The following is a 21,955-nucleotide window of genomic DNA, read 5'->3' as shown; positions in this document are numbered from 1 at the left end:
ATGAGCAGCTCTCCCGCTGTGACGGGGAGAGCCACTGCTTTGGTTTTGCTGCACAGCCTCCTGGGGATTGGCTCCTCCTATTGTCATTTTCATTTTTGGGTGGTGCCTGGCCTGCCATGACCCATCCATGCCTCCATATGTTGAGGGTAGTTGAGGGAGTCCACACCTTGCTGCCCCGTAGGCTTCCACATGGCCCACACCTCTGTGTGTGGCCGCAGGAGCCGGTAGCGTTTCTCTCCCTGCCCACTCGTGCAGTCAGGGCCGGCTTTAGGGCAGCGCAACTGGTGCGGTCGCACTGGGCGCTGACCTGTGGACGGGGGCGCTGTGACATCAGGGAGGCGCTGTGTTTAGCAATATCTTTATTATGGGAGAGATAAGGGGCACTTTTGCAGGTGATAGGGAGAGACTCCGAAGAGGTGGTCATGGGATGTGGGGGCGCCAGAAGTGATTGTCGCACAGGGCGCCAACAGCGCGAAAGCCGGCCCTGCGTGCAGTCTTATGTGGTGGCTGCCCCACTCCCCCTAGACATGGACACGAGGCGAGGCCACACCACTGGGAGGGGGTTGTTCCCACTCCTCCTTGTCCTTCTTCTCACTGGGGGTTGGGATGGGGTCCCGGCCCCATTTCTTGTGAATATACCCAGAGGGCATGGTACCTAGCAGTGGTGCGTCTAGAAAGTGGGCCCCACCCCGGAAAAATGAAAATCATAAGACCCCTGGGAGAAGGGGCCCCCCAGGGACATGAATGAGCCTGGTTGAGGGTGCCCCATGCACACCGCCCCTCCCTGGGTGTAAACATGTGAATTTTACATTCACCGACCCCTGGACTCTGGCCCATCACAGGGGTAATTGGTGAAAATGATGGCAGAGCCACAAGAGAAAGATCAATAAAAAGAGGTCAAAGGTTGCCATCCTGTAAAATGCCATAACTCGGGCCCCGTTTGGACGATTCTGACGATCCTAGGCTCATTTTACTCCTGGTCGGAGCTCTAGCCACCAGGGGTAGTTGCAGCAGACCTCCCCACTTCCAAAGTGGTGCAGTCCTCAGGGAGCTGGTTCTTCTGGCTCCCTGTGCCAGGAAAATCAGCTCCTAGTCTTGGTTTCTGGGAGCAGTGGTCCAGGGCTTTCCTCCAACTGATTCTCAGGTGGTCTGAGGGGGCCAGTCTCACGTGCCCTTGGGGAGACCAACTGGGCAGAGCGCTTAGACCTTTCTGGGCACCAGGGGGTTCTTCCTTCTTGTTCCCCATGGCAGTCCTAGAGTCCAGCAGCAAAGAGCGGAGACATCACCAGGCAAGATTGAGTCTCCCCCTTGTTCAAGAGGTTTTAAAAGGGAGTGGAAGATTCAAGAAGCCAGGCATCCCTGGCTAATCATTGTCACCTCTCCGCCCCTGGTCTCAACCCTCCTGCACAACATGCTGGAACAGTTCAAAGTGGTACCATCCAGGAGTCACTAGTCACATCACCTCTGGGGCCCTCAGCTCTGCCTCTCCCTGACATCAGTGCCAGGGCCTTTCTCATTAGATTTTCAAAGGGAAGCCCCTTCCTATGGTGGCTCCAGATGTGTGGGCTCCCTCCTTTGCTCCGTGGCCTTGGGCAGGCCCATCTCTGGCACAGTGTGACAACTGATTGATTGATGCAGATCATTTTGCCCACCTCCATTGCACCCGTTCTGAAGCATAAACAGCTGCCTCTATCCAGCCTGGGTTCACATCAATGTCCTTAATAATAAATGTAACCCGAAGAACACTGTATGATATAAATACCATTGCATGGACTGGTTGGGATTCCCGTAGTAGCGGGGGAAATATGTGCTAGCCCTTAAACCTTGTGTACTACTGTGACGTATGAAGCAAATATCTGTAATGCATGACAGAGTTGTTTAATTTCAATAAACAGAGTTATACAAAAAAAAATGTAAAAGGGAACAATTTGCTTCATAATAAACATAAAAGAAAACGATATCTCAGAATCTTCGTGGGGTTTTCGGGGTGGAAGAACATACGCTTTCTGCTGGGACCACATGTCAAATAATTTCTCTGGATGGGTGATATGCACAACTGTAGGACCCTTGCCTGAAGCTGAGTGAGTTGAGTGAAGGGACGAACCTGCACCATCAACAAAGTCACACACCTGGCAGAGAACAAAAGGTGCTAACCATGTAGCAAGCTGTTACGCCAAAATGGCGCTCATGTGAGCCCAAAAAAAATACAAGATCAAGGTGTGTATCCTTCGAATAAGGGTAACTATGATACTTATCACAAGATGTATGCCAATCCCCCTTGTAAAAGACCCAAGATGGGCATAGAGCATGTCACAGCTTGAGGTTTACTGGCATAAAGCGTGGTGCTGTTTATTGTTATACATGGAACATTGGAAAAGTTGTCCAAAGACAGTATACTAACTTTCATGAAGATTGAAAACCTTGACAGATGAATCTCAAACTTGCACACATTTCTTTGTTTTTTCTTTTTGTACCAGCCCTGAGTATGCTCGATATAGATGACTGCTTTGCCTATTGAACAGCTCAGATTTGGTGGTAAACACAAGGCCAACCACCAGCCTTCCTTTTTTGCCTCGTATAATTTTATATGTTATTATTATTACACTGTCATATTTGTTATATTCATCCCTGTACTCAGACATCAAAAGCAAACAAATTGCACTACCACTTTTGAACTAGCATTCGCAAATGTATTAGTCCAGCTCCCCATTCGTGCGCTTTTAATTGATGTTGACATATATTCATAGTAGTGTGTATGTCATGAAAAGGTAATTACAAAGAGTTGAGGGCCTTAACAGTCTCATTTTACAAAGTACAATGCAATATGTTCCAGATTTATTTTTTTTTCACACAAGGCAGTGCAGCACTGACATTTGGTGTGCTTCGTTGTGCAAAGGAGAAAACACAGGACAGTCCCATTTATTAAAAATGGCCTGCTACCATTGTTTCTGCTGGCGCTCTAATGAGACACCCTCTCAACATGGCATAGACCTCAGTGTGAGCTGTCTGGCATACGTTTGGTACAGGAAGCATACCCTTCCAGATCAAATTCCTGTGCCTAGACACACTCAGAAAGTTCCAAACTCTCTTAAAATATATTGCTCACTAGTATGGATAACATGTGATTCCTACATCTTGTAATCCTCCTAGTTTAATGTAACATTTCCTATAGACTGATTTACATGCGTACAATTCACTGTATAACGGGAGAGAGATGTATGTAGGGTGACCAACCGTCCGTAAATTTCACGGACAGTCCGTAATTTCGGCCATCTGTCCGTTGTCTGTGAAGGATTCTTTAACGGACGCCATTTGTCCGTAATTTTAACCGGGCACCGGTCGCACAACCCTAAAGCCGGCACAGCTTCCACCCACCTCCCTTCTTGACTCCGATGCTGTTGAGGTCGGGTGTAACAGACTCCGATGCAGTACCAAAGCTCAGATACCCGGCAGCATTGGAGAGGCCCAGCGGGATGGCAACCCTCACACCTTCCGCCCTTGATGAGCTGTTAAGAGGTGCTTGAAGGTGACTGAGAGGGAGGGGCTGCAGCTTCAGGCACAGGGGCACCTATTCAGATGCAAACAGCCCTGAATGCTCATGTCTCTGCAATTTAGAGGGGCCTCACACATTCCCTTTCTGCCCAGGGCCCCAAACACCCTAGAACCGGCCCTGATTACCCCGAGGCAGGTTCTCTTCACAGAGCTTAATTACTGTCACTAAATTGTAAGCAAACCTCGGTTCTTCAAACTTGCAGTCTATAATGTAATAAAATAAAGAAATAGCACAATCGCACCCACACTGATTAACAAAGTATGGAGGACAATCAGTTAAATCTGTTCTCTTGGAGTATCTCCTTTAAGTACTGTACATCACAGTGGGGGATGGCAAAACTAACATTTTAGAAAGAGAGCCTGTCGTCTCGTTGTCTTGTCCAGGAGGGGGGTGAGGAGCCCTACCCCACCCGGGAAGAGACCAAGATAATACTAGAATACTGCATGCCCACCCCTGTGCCAACCCTGGTGGATTCTGTTCCCCCTCCTGTGATGGCTCCTGCCCCCCCCCAATGATGGCTCCTGTCCCCCCCCCCCCCCCCGCCTGTGATGGCTCCTGTCCCCCCTGTGGTGGATCTAGTCTCCACCCTGGGTGGCTTCTGTCCCAGTCCTGGAATGGCTCCTGCAGCGAGGGTGAAGTTCTTGATGGGCCTCTTCTCAAAAAGGCTCAGCTCAAAATTAATATGAAAACGTGGGTGTGTGAGTAAGTGAAGGGATGGGTGGATGGCTGGATGAATTAGTGAAAGGGTGAATGGATGAATGAAAGATTGAATAGATGATGAGAGAGGATGGATGGATTGATGAGTGAGTGGATGGATGAGAGAAAAGGTAAATAGCTGGATGTATGGGTGGAAGGGTAGCTGGATGGGTAAAAGGGTGGATGGATGAGTGAAAGGATGGATGAGTGAAAAGGTGGATGATGAGTGAGTGAGTGGTTGGATGGATGAGTGAAATGATGGATGGATTGATGAATTGATAAGTGCAAGGGTGAATGGATAGACGGATGAGTGAAAGGGTGGACGTAAGGATGGATGAGTAAGTGAAAGGGAGGGTAGATGGACAAAAGGATGAATAGATGAGTGAAGGAGTTAAAGGATAAATGGATGAGAGAAAGGATGGTTGAGTGATAGGGTCAATGGATGGATTCATGAGTGGATGAGTAGATGGATGGGTGGGTGGATGGAAGGATGGCTAAGTGAAAGGGTCGATGGAGAGAGAAAGGGAGGATGGATGGATGACTGAAAGGGTGGATGGGTGGAGGGATGAGTGACTGGGTGGATGGATGGATGAGTAAGTGAAAGGTTGGCTGAAAGGGTAAATGGCTGGATGGATGAGTGAATGGATAGATGGGTGGAAGAGTGGATGGATGAGTGTACAGATGGATAGGGTGAAAGGGTGGATGGATGGATAATGGATAGATGAGTGAAAGGATGAATGAGTGAAATGATAGATGGAAGGATACATGATGGATAGGTTTGCAAATGGTTGAATATGTTTGGATATGGCTGGGCTTACTTATATACTATTGCGCGACCTCCTCTGATGTGTCTGTAAAACTTACCTATTGTCCTGAAGTTTTGTCCTGAATTTTGCCCTCCTGTCCTGAATTTTGACCCTTTGTCCTGAATTTTTACACTGATTCAAAGTCACGCAAAGTGGCTTTTGCTCCTAGAAAAGAGCCCCTGTCCAGTGCAAAACACTTTTGTGCTGGATAGTTAATGCCTCATACCCCCTTCCGTCACATTGCGTCTGCTCAAAGCCTTAGTACATCTGGCCCCAAGTGTTTTAACAGGGATCTTTCACTGAAAAGCTCTGCTGACGTCAGCAATGTCAACCCATGTTTTACTGAGTCAGTCATTGGATCTAAATGCCACTAGATGGAGTCGATTGGCCCCGGACACTGTTTACGCACAGAGCGAGAAACACTTCTGTATTTTCTCTGGGCCAACCTGTTTGCTATTTACAGCTGATGCCTGATATACAAAAGCATGAATTCATTTCTGCCCCAAAATTAACCAAACGTGTTTTATTTCAGCGGTGCGATTTTGCTGGGCCTGGCTCATGGAGTGTTTCTGTCTTTTTGGACTGTTGCCTCTCGTGTCTGGTGGTTTCTTATTGGTAAGATCTACATGTTATGAAAATGTAACTCATTTGTATTTGTATTACTGTTATATAGTACATATAATAAGTGATAAATGGTACGTCTCATTGCCTGTAAAGCAGAGATGTGATTTCAGAAAAGGCCCACTGTGGGGAGAGATCTAAAATGATCAGGATGCTGGGCAGAACGAATCAAGACATCTCAGTCTCTTATTTATCATTTTAGCGGTGGCATGTCACTTTAAAACAGAACCTATGCTGGAGCTGTAAAGACGAGCAGTTTACTGTGGCCAGATATGGGTAGAGAGGAAAGCAACTCAACAAAGTTTCAGAGGCTTGGAAGGGGGTACCACATTTGAACACCCTGAACTTAAAGAAGGGAAGAATGTCTATCAGTGCGACGAAACCCAGGCTGGCAAATGTCCTGAGTTTGCTGCATTTATATGTAGGATTTACCCCGTCTCGATCTTTGGATTTATGTTTACTGGGGGCGGGGAGGCTGGGGCTGAGGGGAGCGGCAAGGAAGTCAAAGCTGATCACGATCAGGCTGGTTCTTTTTGGGGATGAAACTCCAGTTTGCCCAAAAAAGAATTATTATGTGGGTACAAATCGCTAGGCCTGGGCGAAAATTTCGTTCCGTTCGCGGAAATTGCTATAATTTGACATTTTCGCGTTCCGCGGAGAGTGCGAAAATGTCAAAAATTCCGGTTTCCGCAGCTTGGCGATAATTTGTTTCTTGCTCGCGCTATAAAATAATACATTCTCGCGCGCGCGCGATCGCCTTACCTGAATCCCTGCGTTCGCCGACAAGTTTTCTTGATCCGGTCGCGTTCTCCATGAGATGTTGTATTGTTTTTAGCCATTTGCGCTGTCTCGCGACAGTTCGCGCCCGCAGTGACGTCATGCGTCGCGCGATCACGTCTTTCTTCTCGCGATCATGCACCGCGAGAAAACTCAAAACAAGATGGCCGTGCCCGCAAGCAACCACATGGGTAAGTTGGCGACCCGCAACTATGCAGAAAATCTCGCGAACATGCCGGAAAAAAACTTCCGCATCTTCGCGATATTTCCGCTTGTTTGCGATAATTTTAAACATTTTCGCGATAATTTGCGAAAGTTAATTTCGCAAATTCCGCCCACCCCTACAAATCGCCAGAGTTTGCTCCTGCTATTTGCTGCATATGATGCAAATCGCAGAAGCGAACATTTCAGAATGGGGAATAACATGCACTGTGTGTACATTAGTCCCCTTTCTAAGGTGCAAAACTGTGAAATCTGTCTCAAATTGTGCACCCTCCCCTACTCAGATTTAGCGGATCTTCATTTTGAACACGTATTTCACGACCCCTAACGTGATCACCCCAGAAGCACACAATTTTGAAAGCACCAATTAAAAGTCGAGTTTCGTGGTACCAGTTCTAACAACTAACTACAACTTGAAGGCATTACTTCATGCAAAGAGCAGGGCTGGAGTGAGCTTTCTGCCACCCGGAACATTCAGCTAAGCTCAAAGGATCACAAATACAGTAAAAAAAATCAAAAGGAAACAACCAGTGTCATGGCAATAAAAGACAGAGGACAATATTGGTAACTGCGGACAAAATGCAGTTAATAATTGAAAGTCTGAGAGAACGAGTAGGGGTCATGTCACGTGTCATATAAAAGTAGACTAGGTGTAAAAGAAGGGCCTTAGCATGAAGGCATGTGAGTTAAATGTAATGGATGGGAAGAAAGATTGAGTGAGAAGAGAGGAGGAAGCTACTTAATGTAGAAGGGACTACGGAAAGTGCCAGTATGACCAGGACAAGCATTTGCAATGCAATAGGTCTCGCAATTACGCAAGTTTAAGCTATTGGCATTGTAAATGACACTGCCTTTTATTTATGTTTTAAAAACAAAGATAAAAGGCATTGTTATTTGCAATGTTAATAGCTCAAACTCACATAAATGCGAGACCTATTGCATTGCAAATGCTTGTTCTCAAGGGGGCTAAGAAGTGGTTTGTTCTGCTCTGTGTCTGAAGTACATACGTCTATCTTTGACGACGCATTAGCCTGCAGTGCCCCCCCCACAACACACACACACACTTCCACCCTTGAGCGACACTGAGGGGATTGTGAGGGGTTCGCGAAGAATTGGTTCACTTTAGGTGTCCCAAGGGCATTTTTTGCCGAGTTTTGAAATAGGAGCTGCACATCTCTCTTTGATTACTCCAGCTCACGCTCTTATCACCAGAGCGCGGTCAGGACACGCATTTCATGCAGAGAACTGGTTTACAATTACAAAAGCCCCGCTTACGCACGGCCAGGGACAGGAGACAACACGGCCTGCCCCTGGCACGAGACAAGAAGGGATGTGCAAAAGCATGACCTCAATAGGGAGTGAAAGAGGGAGGGAGGAAACGTGCAGGAGGAAAGTGAAAGGGGAGAATTGAGGAAGGAGTGAAAGCAAAAGGGTGGCGAAGACGGTGGGAGAAGGAAAGTGAAAATGTTAAGAAACAAATGAAAGGGGTAGATGAAAGGACGAGTAAAGATAGAGGAAACGCATAAAATTGGAGAATAAGGAAGGAACGTGAATAAACAAATGAAGTGAATGGCATAAATTGAGAGAAAAGAAGAGCTGAAGATGAGAACGATTTTGTGAGGAAATAAAGCACAGGGTGAGAATAATAGAACAAGAAGAAAGAAATCAAGACTGAGAATGGAACGATGGAGAAAGAACTGAGAAGGAACAAAATGAACAATTGGGAACTGCAAGGTAGAAAGGAGAAGGAAGTAAAAGTAAGTCAAAGGAATGATTGGGAAACAGAAGGGTGTAGGTAGGTTTAGCTAGGGAAAGGTGGAAATTAGGAAGGGGAATGAAGCAATTGACCAAAAGGAGGAACCATTGAGTAAGAATGCACCGCAAATGATAAAAAATGTGTTATATAGCGCCTACTATCAGAGTCTTACTGGACTGCATAATGCTGTAAAAAAGGAAAATATACTATCCAAATTACGTATGTTCTTTACATTTAAAGGAGGTTTGTTTGAGAACATAGAAAATTGGCAGAAGTGTATTGCTACCCTGTCAGTTGTAGTAAGTTACTTAAAAGTAAGTTCTCTGTGCGGGGGTAGGGGAGAGAGGCACGCAGGCTGGCATATGTTGAGCACTTTCGCGGCTGCTTTGATGTCCTCAGTGGCCGCGCGGCTCACTGAGGACATCAAAGCGCCCGCGAAATGTAAGTGATCGCGATCGCGATCGCGATCACACTTCAAAGCTGCCGTGTGGCCTGCGAAAAGTGAAAGCAAACGAGTGCTTTCAGGCCTCCAAATGGTGCGCGCGCCCCGACGGCGCACATGCACTGTATTTGGAGGCCTGAAAAGCCACTGTTTGCATTTCCAAAACTCGCTTACTATAAGTCTCGCCAGAGCAGCACTAAAGCACTGTCTCAGGCGAGACCTAAAAAAGCATCCAGGGAAACAAAGGACGAGAAGGAAGGGAAGTGAAAGTGAAAGGGATAAACCCGGAACTGCGAAGGGAGTGAAACAAGTCAACACATGCCATAGTTTGATGAACTCTGAATGGAAAGAAACGCAATTTGAATATTAGGAGATACTCAAAGTGGAATGGAATAAAAGAAAAACTATAGTGACATTATTTCCTCTGGATTTACAGAAATAGGCAATTTTTGTGTTTGAGCACACACCGGGCAGGTAATTACAGTGGATTCTCAAAACGGAAAGGATGTGGCTAGAAGTTGACAGGATTTTTTAAAATGTATTTCTATTTTTTTAATTGACTCCAGACTTCTCCCCCTGATTTATTAGATTCCAATCAAGTAGCCTTGAGATTTTCTCCTGTCCAGCCACATCCGCACTGGATTATCTCTTAAGCGAGAAGTGTTTTTTAATTTTTATCACTTCTCTGTCTACAGACCCTAAAATGTAAATGTAAAGCGCTCCCATCGGACGTTCTCAAACACAAAAATCCTGGTTACCTGAAAAACCCTAATGCATTTTGGGGAGAGGTATGGCACAGCGGCCAGAGTGGGCCCCCCTGGAGCGTGGGGATCACGGTTCAATCTCTGGCTGCAGCCCAGTTCACCATCATGGGACTCTGGGCAATAGCTCACTCAATCTCACAGAGGACCCCAGCGCCTTGAAACCTAAAGGGGTGATATGTTTGCGCTTTACAAAATATGTATTATTATTGTTATTTTCTATTCTTTCTTCTGAAATGTAGTTTACTTTTTATTGCAGTATTGCTATCTCTTCCTCCCAGACATGGTATTAGGTCAACAATCACAAGATAAAAACCTTTCAGCGACACGCCTCTGCTCTTCACCTCATAGTTATTTTCCAGCTGTTCCATTACACTCAGTAAAATTCTTTAAAATAATCTTAAAAGTATTTCATACCATGACCTTTTAACTCCTTTATAGTTCCAATTATCCCATATAACATTGATTTACATTGTGTTTGTTTTATATATTCCTCTTCCTGACTTTCAATTCCCAGATCTCAGCCATACTTTTTTGACCAAGTTCCTCTTTTTGCTTCCTTATATTGGAATCCCTCCCCACACCTCATTACTTCTCCTCATTGGTTCCTGTTACCTGCACAAACCAGGAAAGCCTTCTGATCTTAATAGGACCGCCCTCATAATGTAATTTGAGTGAATAGTGGTAAAATATGTTTATTTAGAACGCTCTGCCAGTGATGTTGACATGCTTTGTAGTTCTCTTTGATATGAGAATTTAGTAAACAAAATATAAACAAGAGGGTCTCAGGTGTAATCACTGACAACGCCATTCAGTGAAAGGCCAAAGGTGAGAGTGGTTCCAAATTCTTGTCCTGGATGGACAATTCACCAATGTCTGACAGCAACAGTTGAATGAGGAAGAGAGAGAACCACGGATGGAGCAAAGAGGTATAAGACAGATTGTGCCTTATTGGGTTGGGGTGAAACCCTGATCCCTAATAATCAGGACTGCATATCACACATCGTGACACCCCAAAGTTTCAAAATATCACAATTTACCTCAGTAGGGTACACTACTGGGTTAATCTAGCGTAAGAGAACACCCCACCCAACATCAGTTTATTAGAGTAACATAATAAATCATTAACACAACTTAATAGCTTGTCGGTGATGGGAATAGTGGCCCTCGCAAAAATGGTGGTGCTACCGAGACTTTTATACTATTTCACTAACCTACCCTTAATGGTCCCACACACCACGTTCAAAGTGCTGAACACAATGCTCATCAAACTAATTTGGGGTAACGGCAGACGCCGCATCAGCCTTAAAAAATAAAAAAACTGTTTAGGAATAGAAATTGCCGGGTCTGTGTTCATAAGATGGATTCTGTAACTCCTTTTTAAAGACGGGCAGGTGGGAAGATTTCAGAAGAAAACGTGTTGCATTAAGGTACCACCAGTAGTATATGTCCAGGCACAATCAAATAAGAGAAAGTGACATTCTACGTTGCACATAAAGACCTCGCCTCCGCTGACGTAAAAACGGGTAAGACAACAGTAACGTGAAATGTATGTATAATACAAAGCGCTGAAAGAATGTGGCTGCTCTTAATGAAAACATGGATTTGTGCTATTTATAGCCGACCAATTTAGAATGCTGCCTAAGGATTTCCAGGTCCAGATCTCGTATTGTGGGTGGAATAGGAGAAATCATTCAAGAAAACAGTGCTCACAGACTAAATAAAAGATACTGAGTAACAACACACGACAAGCATTGAAAATGCAATAAGCCTCGCCTTTTATTACGTTAAAGCCATTTCCTTTGCTATTAGCAAAGCAAATGGCTTTAACTTAATAAAAGGCGAGGCCTATTGCATTTTAAATAACAAAAGCATTAACATACACAATCTTTGGCAACGCGGCTGCGAAAGTGAAAGTGATCGCGATTACGATCGAGTGCTACGGAGGAGAGACACATGGCACTGCGCGCGTGCACGTTCACGTGCACTGAAGCTTTAGGCCACGGCAGCACTTTGAAAAGCCTGTATACAAAATGTCTCGGCCAGATCAGCGCAAGCGCTGGATCAGGCGAGACCTAAAAATTACAAGTGGGTACACGAATGGGAGGATTGGGAGTCCCAGACTTGCGAGCTTATTTCTATGCCTGTCAGTTGTGTCAGGTTCCTCCGTTCCGATGTCCCCGGGGCTGTGTTAATGCTCTAGGGGGGCCCACCTCTGGATGACCCCAAGTCCGGCGTGTGGGTGAACACGGACTTTTGGGGTGATCGAGCGGGGGAAGGAAAGGGTAGGGACTGCAGGGAGGGAGATCTGAAAAGCAAAGAACAACAAGACACCTATGAGACCCTTTTCTAAGTAGGAGGAGACACTTGCGTTATCATAAACACCAGCGCTTACACACCTAAATTGCCCCCTCACCTGTAAAGCAAAGAAGGTACGTCAAGACATACATGGGAGAGCAAGAGGCAGTGACCAGTGGTCTCAGGCAACTAATACAAATGAAAAGAGAGATCATAGGTATGGATTATCACTGCAGAACACACACAGGTAGCATTTCATCTCTTTCTCATCGTCTCTCAACCATGTACCCACTTGTGAATGCCCCTTTTTGTTCCAAGCCACTGTAGTTGGCACCACCCCGTCGCGACGAGGCTCTCTCGTATGTCTGAATAAGAGAGAAAAGAAACAATAATGATGACTGGCTGTGGGGGCTTGTCTGATAGCCCGTCCTGCTTTGCCAGCAATACCCGCTATTACAACTGAACGTTCCTCATTTGTTTCACCACACCTGAGGCTGTTTGACTTTCTATTCCGCACTAGCCTATGTACATACATGCAGTACAATGCCCCAGCTGGATTGTTAGTCTTGGGCTCTCTCACTTCGAGAGACTGAACGGGCTCTTTATTTGCCTGTTACAACTCGTCTGGCCAATAGCATACCACAGCTCCTCTGCATGAGACCAGCCGGTCTCTCCAACAGAGGGGCGACACTTTGCAAAAGTTCCGGGATAACTTCCCGACAATGTTACAAGTTTGCTGAGACCGCGTCTCAACTTCGGTTCGAGGAAGAGCCGAAGGAAGAGCTCGGCATACAACACGCCTACCTCGGGAGTGATGACTCCGGGGACTCCTGCGTACCGCTACCTACTCCTTTCTTCCGATTTGGCTCCGTCACCGACACTCAGCGCTTCCTGGTCGCGTCTTGGTTCAAAGAATAATCGGCTCCGATGGAGTCGACCTTTCCCCTCTTACGTCCGCGCCGGGCGTAGCGCGAGTCACGTGCCGCGTCACTCGCAACGCCCGTCGGGAATTGTAGTTTGCCTGTAGAACGTCGTCGGCTCACGGTTAATACCTGGCCGGTGGTGCGCTGTCCTGTGGATCCTGACAAGTTGAAGTGGCTGTCTTACTGGACGGCGGGCCGCAACTTGCAGGAAATAGGGTACACAGAGGCAGACATAGATAATGGTAAATTACACGCATTGCTGCTGCCAGGAGGTGGGCCCCTAAGGAGCCCCCCCCGTTATTAGACACGGCACTTCGCTGCTGGAGGGCGGCACTGCAATATACACAACCGTCCAGGGCATACGCAGGGAATATTCCCTTACTGGGGTTCCCCCTGTTGAGTGGTAAGCTTACGAAGCGCAAATTAGCACCGTGACTGAGCGCGGAAATCACCACAACGTCGGATTTGTTCGGAGATGGGACGCTATTAGATCATGACACATTTGTTAATGAAACTGGAGCCCCGGAACAGTTGTACCTCATACATGCCGCACTGACACAATATGTCAGAAAGCATTGGGCCCCGAACAGGCAGGAACCTCCCACGAATGAATTGGTTAAAATGGTGCATCACATGGGAAGGGGTCGGCATCTTATAAGATGGCTATACACTGGTATCAGCACGCATACCGCGGCCCCTTTGGGCACCCTGAAGGTGGCGTGGGAAGGAGACATCAACAGGCCCCTCACAGATAAGGAATGGACAAGGGTATTAGAGCACCCGAGGAAAGTATCGCGAAACACGAAATTTAAGTTTATACAGACCATGGTACTACACAGGGCCTACCTTACCCCGCATAGGTTGGACAGAATGTTCCCCCAGACACAGCACCAATGCCCAAGATGTTCATTAGAAGGAGCTGACCTAATACACATTGTGTGGATCTGTCCAAAAATACGGAGATACAGGGACACCATAAGGCAGAGAATAGGGGAAGCAACAGAGCGGGAGGTGAAGAACACGGTGGAGGAGTGCATACTAGGATTGCATACACAAGTACACAAATACAAAGTACAATACCGATTTATGGACCTTGCACTTATACTAGCCATACGCAACATTAACAATGCGATGGAAATCACGGAGACCTCCGGACGTCCTGACATGGCACTCGGAAATCATAAGATGGGGCACTGCAGAGAGCGCAACACTTCACAGGGAAGAGCTTAAAGGGTTGCGGAAGGTAACCAATAGCATTAGAATGGGATGCTTTAATGGAAGCTCTAATGTCCATAGCGGCAGCTGAAACCCAGCCATAGGTAGCAGAACCTAACATATACAAAAATAACCAAGCCCTAAAGCCAGAGTATATGCAGGAGGTAGCGTGGCACATGCACACGATCAGACAACCAGCATAGGCTTTAGTCCACATTTGCAAGACCGGAAGGAGCGGTACGAGTGAGATCGGGGAGGGAGGGAAGTGGGTAGTTCGGGATAGTTAGTAGCAATATTGTAATAATATGTTTGTAAAAATGTCAACATTCTTTTAGTTCACTGTCAGGCAATGCACCAGCTGTAATAAGATGTTGGATATACCTGGGGTGTGGCGGAGAGCTGCAAAGGACTAAAGTATACTAGACTGGATGTATAAAATGTTACAAGCTATGCCTATTGTAAGGATGCCAAAGTAAATACGAAATGCAATAAAAAAAAATAGGTTTAAAAAAAAAAACACAACTTAATAGCTGGGTTCTAGAACATGGAAAAGTTAACCCCTTTGCCGCGGGGGTAGTTCCCCCGTGGCACGGGGAGGGGGCGGCAAGGCGGCGCTGTACTCGTGGCGAGCCCAGCTCGTCAAGAGGCACAGTGGAGCTGTGCTCATGACGAGCTGAACTCGTCACGACTCCGCCCACTGATTGATTCTCCCGCACAGGCGGGGAATCAATCGCGCGTGCCTCATGACGAGCTGGGTTCGTCATGAGCACACAATGGGTTAAAGAGTTTTATTACAAAATCTCAAAATCAAATGGTACAGAATAAATGCCATGAAGGCCCAGAGTTGCAGTTATACAGAATAGTCAAAAGTCAATAAATAATTTTAAGTCTCAAATGAGCAGCAAAATCATAAATAATCGGCTAGGATTCCTTGTAGAAAGAGGAATGTCTCTCAAAATGTATCTGTCAGAATCACAAGGAAAACAGACAGCATCTCCGGTGGAAAAAAAAGTCTCTGTCTCACTTTCCAAGCAAGGAGTTCTTATACATAAGTCTTGCATATGATATTAGCTAAAGGCACAGATTCTGCATGGCATGATTAAAAGTAATCATCATTGAACAAATCAGGGATTTCAACGTCACAGTAAATTTGAAGCAGCTCCAGCAACATGTTTTCATAGGAAGTTCAGCTAAATTGTAACATTTCTAAACAATCTGATATACACCAGTACAAACGTGCTAACCCAATATCGAAAAAACACTAGAAAGTTAATTTACAATTCAGGCAAATTTTGGAAAAACACGGTATTATATCATTCTGTTTCTCGTTCTGCGAAGCCTGTGAGGAGAAAAGAAACACAGGAGGACTTGATAGAAGGGATGAATTCAGGAGCGAAGACACAGAGAGAGAAACGGCACGCATTTTTCACTAAAATGTGGCCTAACGAAAACATGCTAATAAAAACTCTTCTGAACCATATATTACACTTGTTTCAACTGCATACACAGCATTTTATTGTTTGTGTCTAGAATCGTCATAAAATCATTAATACTCAATGTTATTTGCAACATGAAAAAAATAAACCCAAAAATAATTCCCAGAAATAGGAAATGCTTTGTTAAAAAGCTGAGCTTTTGAGGTAAAAGAAAGGAGAGGTCAACTCCTGCTCAGCAGCACCGTGGGAAGGTTCAGCCGCAGCTACACCTCTGGGTACCTTTTTAGGTCGAGGGACCGTCCGGTCTGCCGAAGGCAGAACCGGAAGTCCGGAGATTTAATGTTTCTTAGAGTGGCTATTTAGCCCGCCTCTCTTTTTGCTTCTCCTCCATTGGCTGGCTTCCTAAACGGAGGCCAGCCATTGGAGGAGAGAGCTGTCCCTCCAAATAGGCTCCGTCTTTTTCAGATTCGGGGGCGTGTTCCGTGCTGTTCTTTCCACTTTTTAGCCACGCCCTTTCTCAGGCGTGTTTTTCTCTCCTCCAGCCAATGGCAAGAGGAGAGAAAAAGAAACACGCCCCCGAATCTGAAAACGCCACTGCGTTTCTCCGAGGCATTTCTGCTTTGCTTCGAAGAAAGGCGGTGGTGTCTCCTACCTACTTCTAATTTGGCCAGATTCTCCTACATATGGTTGGCTTTCCAGTGTTCCATTTCAGATGTTCATCTTGCATACTTCCTGTCAGCTTTTGAATCCATCACTCTTAACGTAACAGAAGTGTATCCCCAGTTCGTTGGCATTCCTCCGTCATCCGACTGCATGGTTTCTGTATGTGTGCTGTATTCAAGCAGTGTACAGGAAATAGGATGCAGCCACTACACCATGCTGCCGATCCTCGAGGGTCCTTGTCTTCCAGAAGTCGGGCTTCACAATGAAATTGGAAATGCAAAACCAGCAGCACAGTGGTCGAATTAATATCTCCGGAGGGGCGAAATGTAATCTTAGAGAATTTAAGAAAATAATTTCGCATGTGATACCTTTTACGTATGCTTCGTTAATGCTGCTACATGCTCGGAGGGTGGGGGAAGGTTTATAACGTGAAAACAGCCGCCCTCCTGGCTTTAGCACTTCACACAAACAGAAAGTTAGCACTCTAGCTCTTCCTCACTACTCCGAGAACTGACTGTGCCTCAGGAAGAGGGAGAGAAGCTTGGTGTTCAAACAAAGCAGGGCTACAACTGCATCGTAGCAGCCGTCTTCAAACCAACCTTTTTATTTTGTTTATCAGATTGTAGTTCTTATCGAAATCATGAGGCATGCGGAGACGGTATTTTGGAGACGAACGTGACATTCTCGATGTTACCGTGCATATTTTAAAACATCGCAAACGTGTCTAGTGTGAAATGTATTTTTAAGAATAATACACTAGAACACATTGATCGTCTTTGCTTATGTAGGACGTTAGCATCCGTTGCATCGGTTAACCGTATTGTTTATATTGACTTGGCAGTACCGCTCATGCTTGAATCGCTCAAGTCACACAGAGGCCATGTTGGGTGTGGATGTGGCCTTCGTCTAGAGGGAGGAGCAAGTAGGGTAGTTATCATTTCTCAACTTACGCGGCTTGCGGCCAGGCCGTGAATCCCCAATTAACAAGGCCCAAGAGAGGTATAGTGTCTGAGGTGTGTAAGGTGCACGAGGATTAGCTGCATGCGTTGCGCGTGCTCTTGAGGGTAGCGTGTTTGGCTGTGCAGTCCAGGAAGTGAGTGCATTTCTGAGGCTGATACTGGTCATGGACAAACTGCACAGGCTAAAGCAGTTCGATGCATATCCAAAGACTTTGGAGGATTTCAGGATTAAGACCTGCGGGGGGCTGTAGGTAAGAATATTCAGGTCTTGTATGAAAGACATGGGCCGCAATATGTGCCCTTTTGCAAATACGGCTCCTGTCTACTTTTCATAGTATGAACCTGGCACAAGGTTACAAGGGCGCTCTACAAAAGGAACCACATTGCTTTCATTTTTAGATTCACGATTAAGTCTTTTGCCCGGAATCACAGAAAGGTGAGGCGTGGGTGGGGTTTGAACCTTGTGCCCCTTGCTTTAAGGTCGGCCGTTCTAGCCTCGAGGGATCTCACAGCTGCTTTGCAGGTAACCGGAATGTTCAGCTAGGATGCTTTAAACCTACCCTTCCCTTTTATTTAATAAGGTGCACAGAACAAAATATGTAAGCGGTAAATATTCAACTTTCTTCACTTCACGCAAACTATGGGCGGGTGAGACTATTTCCATTTCTCTGGGTGTGTATGTGCTTTCCAGTATGGAGCAGCTTTGCTCATTCATTTGCTGGTCGCTGAAGTAAAACGCCTGAAGGCGTATTCTCTCGCTCGTGACTTCTTCAGAGCGCTGCCGTGACAGAGTGTTATCTATTTCGGTCTCACTCTGGTGCATGTACCTCTCTCTCTATTTCACTACATCACAACATCACTCTATGCTTATATATCACTACCTCACAAAATCCCTCTCCCTCACTACCTCACTCTCTATCTACCTCACTCTCTATCTACCTCACTCTCGCTCACTACCTCACTCTCTATTTCAATACCTCACTCTCTCTCTCTATCTCACTCTCTCTCTGCTAATGCAATAGGTATCACATATGCAAAAAAAACCTAATGCCAATAGAAATGACAATGCCATTTATTTAGGGATACAAAAATGATAAAAAAATAATGAGCAATACCAATAGCTCTACCTATAATATTGCCGAGACCATTGCATTGTAAATGCTTGTTGTTTCCTGCTAGTTGGTGGACCAGGTAAAATGCCAGTTGACGAAGCAGTATTCTGGACTGTCACAGGAAATAGAGTGAGGAGAGATTGAGGTCTGGAGAGCAGTCGTGAAGAAGAGAGGTCTCACTGCAACAGCCTATGAGGCTGTTAATAACCAAAGAGCACTGGAGTGATGGAGGAGAGATGACTCTGTTCAGGGTTAGTATCCCATATCAAGATCCAAACACGGGTGGACCAGGACTAGGTACTGGGGGATATAAGCCTACATTAATGAAATTAGGGAATTTGGCAGCTATATAAATTTTATATTTTTGACCCTACTTTCACCTGAACATTAATGCCAGAAGTGGCTGCTGTGTGGGCGGAGTGCCAGGATGAAGGGGAGAGACAATGACAAAGGACGACGGGGAGGAGTGGGGGAGGGTGCGGAAACTGACAACAAGGAAACTTTATTTTTTTTTTAAATAGTGAAAAAGAACTTACCTGCCACACGCCGCCCTTCTCTGTGTCCTCGCTGCAGCACAGGCTCCCAGGCTCCCCTGTGGCCAATCTTGTTGCTGCTCTCATGTTTGAAAAAGACACACAATTGATGGACGGAATGCAGAACAAATCAGTCAAGAGATCTGGGTTAATTCCATCAATAGTTTGCTCACCATGCCTCCTCAGTTTAGACCTGGCCATATGCAAATCAGTTTTGACCCTGTGCCTCATGGGAACAGTCCAGCCCGAACTGCCAAGCCAGGTCCTCCCTGGACCGGAAACAAACATCCTAGGACCGGTTTCAGGGTTCCACCCCTCTTCAGGCAGGATAGCTGGAATCCAGTGGCACAGTGAGCCCGGGACCCTCGTCTGGGCATACCCGGTGCACTTAGGGCGAGAAAGCAAAAGACACACAATTGATGGACGGAATGCAGAACAAATCAAAGCATTCACCCCCAGTCAAGAGATCTGGGTTAAATGCATCATTCTTTTGCTCACCATGCCACCCCAGTTTAGACCTGGCCATATGCAAATCAGTCTTGACCCTGTGCTTCACGTTTGAAAGCAGCATTAGGATTGGCCTTAGTGCTGTGAATTTGCAGTCCCAGAGTGACTAGGGGCCTGTGCTTTGCTGTCTCCAACCCAGCAAAGCAGCTGGGTTGGAGACTGTTCAGTGAGATTGTCAGTTTAGCTGGCCTTAGACGGCTGGCCAAACTGACATGCGCACTGATCACAGTGCAACCACTCCCTCTGCCATTACCTCACAATGGCCTGCCCCCAAACTCGCCCAGCCCTCAGCACCTCAAAAATTAAATGATAATAGATCCGTTTCATTATTGTTTTATTTTTCACATTTTGAGGCTACAAGGGGAGTGACGCCCCTCCGCCATAGCGGAGGAGCCACCACTGATTAATGCTACTCTACAAACACCTCTCCTAAAGGCGTATATAAGGCGTATATAACATAGTGGTGCAATGTAACTGTTGGGAGAGGAACACCCCCTTCATGGGCAAAGGCCTGCCTTTAACTTGTGAATGGATCTGGACCTGCCCTAGACCCAGAGGAATGTACTAAGCGGACCCTCTGTAGTGAATAGAGGATTACTGTGCCTGTCAGGGATTCGCACGTGTAAAGCAGTGGTGACTGCATGCCACCTTTTACAGTGATTTTAGTATGACAAGGCCTTCACCCAGTATCAAGTAAATGGAAACTAGACAGTTGTTGCTGGTATTCTTTAGACTGGAGGGAGAAAACCCAGACACTGAAATGCAGGAAAGAGGAGACGGGCTTCTCTGGAGAAATTCCATTAGGTCCTTTCTGATCCAGGCAGCTGTTCATCAGTCTTCCTGACACTGACCCTTGGTGGATGGGAGGTGTGGGGGGAGGGACTGCAGTTTCTATGTCAGGGTGTGAAGGGTCCTTTAGAAAGGGAGAAGCCCTTTGTGTGTTGTTTGCTCACTCCTCTTTGTGCCTTTGACGTCAGTGCTCCAAACTGGAGACCACCCTGCTGTGAAGGGTATCACTGAAGATAAAGGCCTGTGGCTGGAAGACAGCCTCATAAGGACACATGGCAGGAGAACTGACCCAAGCCGGTTCTGCAAAAGCAGCCAAAGAATCTCCTGTCTGCTGACTTTTTATAAAAGTGGGAGCTGCTGACCCACGTGTTGCTCCAGTTCTAAGTTCTCTCTGTGTTGCTCCCCAGAGTACCCAGTGAACTGCACAATCGGGGCGAGTGAGGGGACATCACCTGGAGTTTTGTTTAACAAAAGAACTGTGAGACTTGTTCCAGGAATCCCAAGAGCCCTGCCGGAGCGAAGGAGAAAGAGCAAGCCCACCCTGCAGGAGGAGCTGACAAATGAAAGGGGGTAGACCCAGGGTCCATCGACCAGACACTCTCTGACAGTGTGACTGGTATGGTCGATGTTGTGGACCCAGAGTCCCAGAGATCCTGGAAGAACTGCGGTGCTTCAGAAGCGTATATGCCATCCCCATTATCTAAGTGTGCCCTGTCGGTAGATCCGACTGAAGGCAGGACTGACATTTGCCCCATGCCTGCCACCCAGGACGGCATGACCATGGCACTCTCAACTCTGGTGTGCGCTCAAAGCTGCCCCAAAAGTGAAATCTGTGAAACTGCTGTGTCTGCCAAGAGTACCCTCAGTGAGTAGCCAGGTTGGCTCTGACTCCTAAGGTTGCCAAGTCAGCTTTGCTGCTTTGCAGATCAAGGCTGTCGCCTCAAGGCACTATGTGCTGAGTAGTACCCGGCAACCAGGAACTGAAAACCTAAGAACCCGGTTGGACAGCTGCCATCAGGCTCACATCAGGTCCTAGAAGTGCGCTGTCATCGCTGGAGCTCTGCGTCCGTGGAAGAGGACTGCTGAACCACCTCCACCCTCGGAGACTCCAGCACAACTGGCCATGTACTCACTGGAGGATTCAGACCTACGACACCTGTCAGTTTAGAGAGACCGCCAGAGCCCAGCAGAGGCTGATGCTAGAAGCCTACACCCTCTGGAGACTCACTGTGCGGCTGCAGCAGGAATGACACGAGCCGTGCAGGCAGTCCTGCGCACCTCCATTGGACATGCTCACCCATGGGAGGCCTACAGCAGCTCTATGCTGCCAAGGAGAAGGAATGGGTGAGAGAAGAGACTATTTAGGCTTGTTAACCCTGCAAAGTTTCTGTGAGCTAAGAGAGGGGAAGGAGGAGTCGCACTGCGCCTGAGGAAGAGACTGCGCCACCAAAACCACAAGCCGCTAGAGTGGAGGTAGAATAGGTAGACTGAGGGCCTGCACCCTGAAGCACATGAAGTGCTTATCTTTTCAGAAGATAAGCACAGGGCTGGACATTTATCCTAATGCACTTCTGGGTGGGGTTTTAAGTGCTGAGCGTATGTACCCCCTCACTAACCTCCCTGAGAAGCCTGTAACTGTTCATCCTCCACTGAGAGTCAAGTGCTGAAAGGTTTATAATTGGCCCAGATTGCAGAGCCGTAGTAGGAAGCACCCCGGGACAGGAGAGGCAAACAACCTCAGCCCCCCAGGCTGTGGCTCAGCAGCCTCTGCTCTGCCTGCCCGGTGGCCCTTTCATCGGGGTCTAACAGTAACCTGTGGAAGGGTACCAGTGCACATACCAGAGGACAATGCACCACCAAGTTGTTTCTTGCAGCCCTCCATGGCT

The 21,955-nt window shown here is 46.8% G+C and overlaps 1 protein-coding gene across 1 annotated transcript in view; it reads left to right on the top strand.

The window, feature by feature from the left end:
- CWH43 (cell wall biogenesis 43 C-terminal homolog) overlaps nt 1–21,955 on the top strand; it is a 546,701-nt gene that overhangs the window by 232,032 nt on the left and 292,714 nt on the right. Inside the window, exon 6 of the mRNA XM_085642112.1 lies at nt 5,588–5,670. Coding sequence (XP_085498238.1) covers nt 5,588–5,670 — 83 coding nt within the window. The remainder of the gene's footprint in view (nt 1–5,587; nt 5,671–21,955) is intronic.

The sequence above is a fragment of the Triturus cristatus genome, chromosome 2_2 (assembly GCF_964204655.1).
Source record: "Triturus cristatus chromosome 2_2, aTriCri1.1, whole genome shotgun sequence".
Taxonomy (NCBI): Eukaryota; Metazoa; Chordata; class Amphibia; order Caudata; family Salamandridae; genus Triturus; species Triturus cristatus.
The sequence above is the reverse complement of the archived record's forward strand: the minus strand, read 5'-3'. Positions and strand labels throughout refer to the sequence as shown.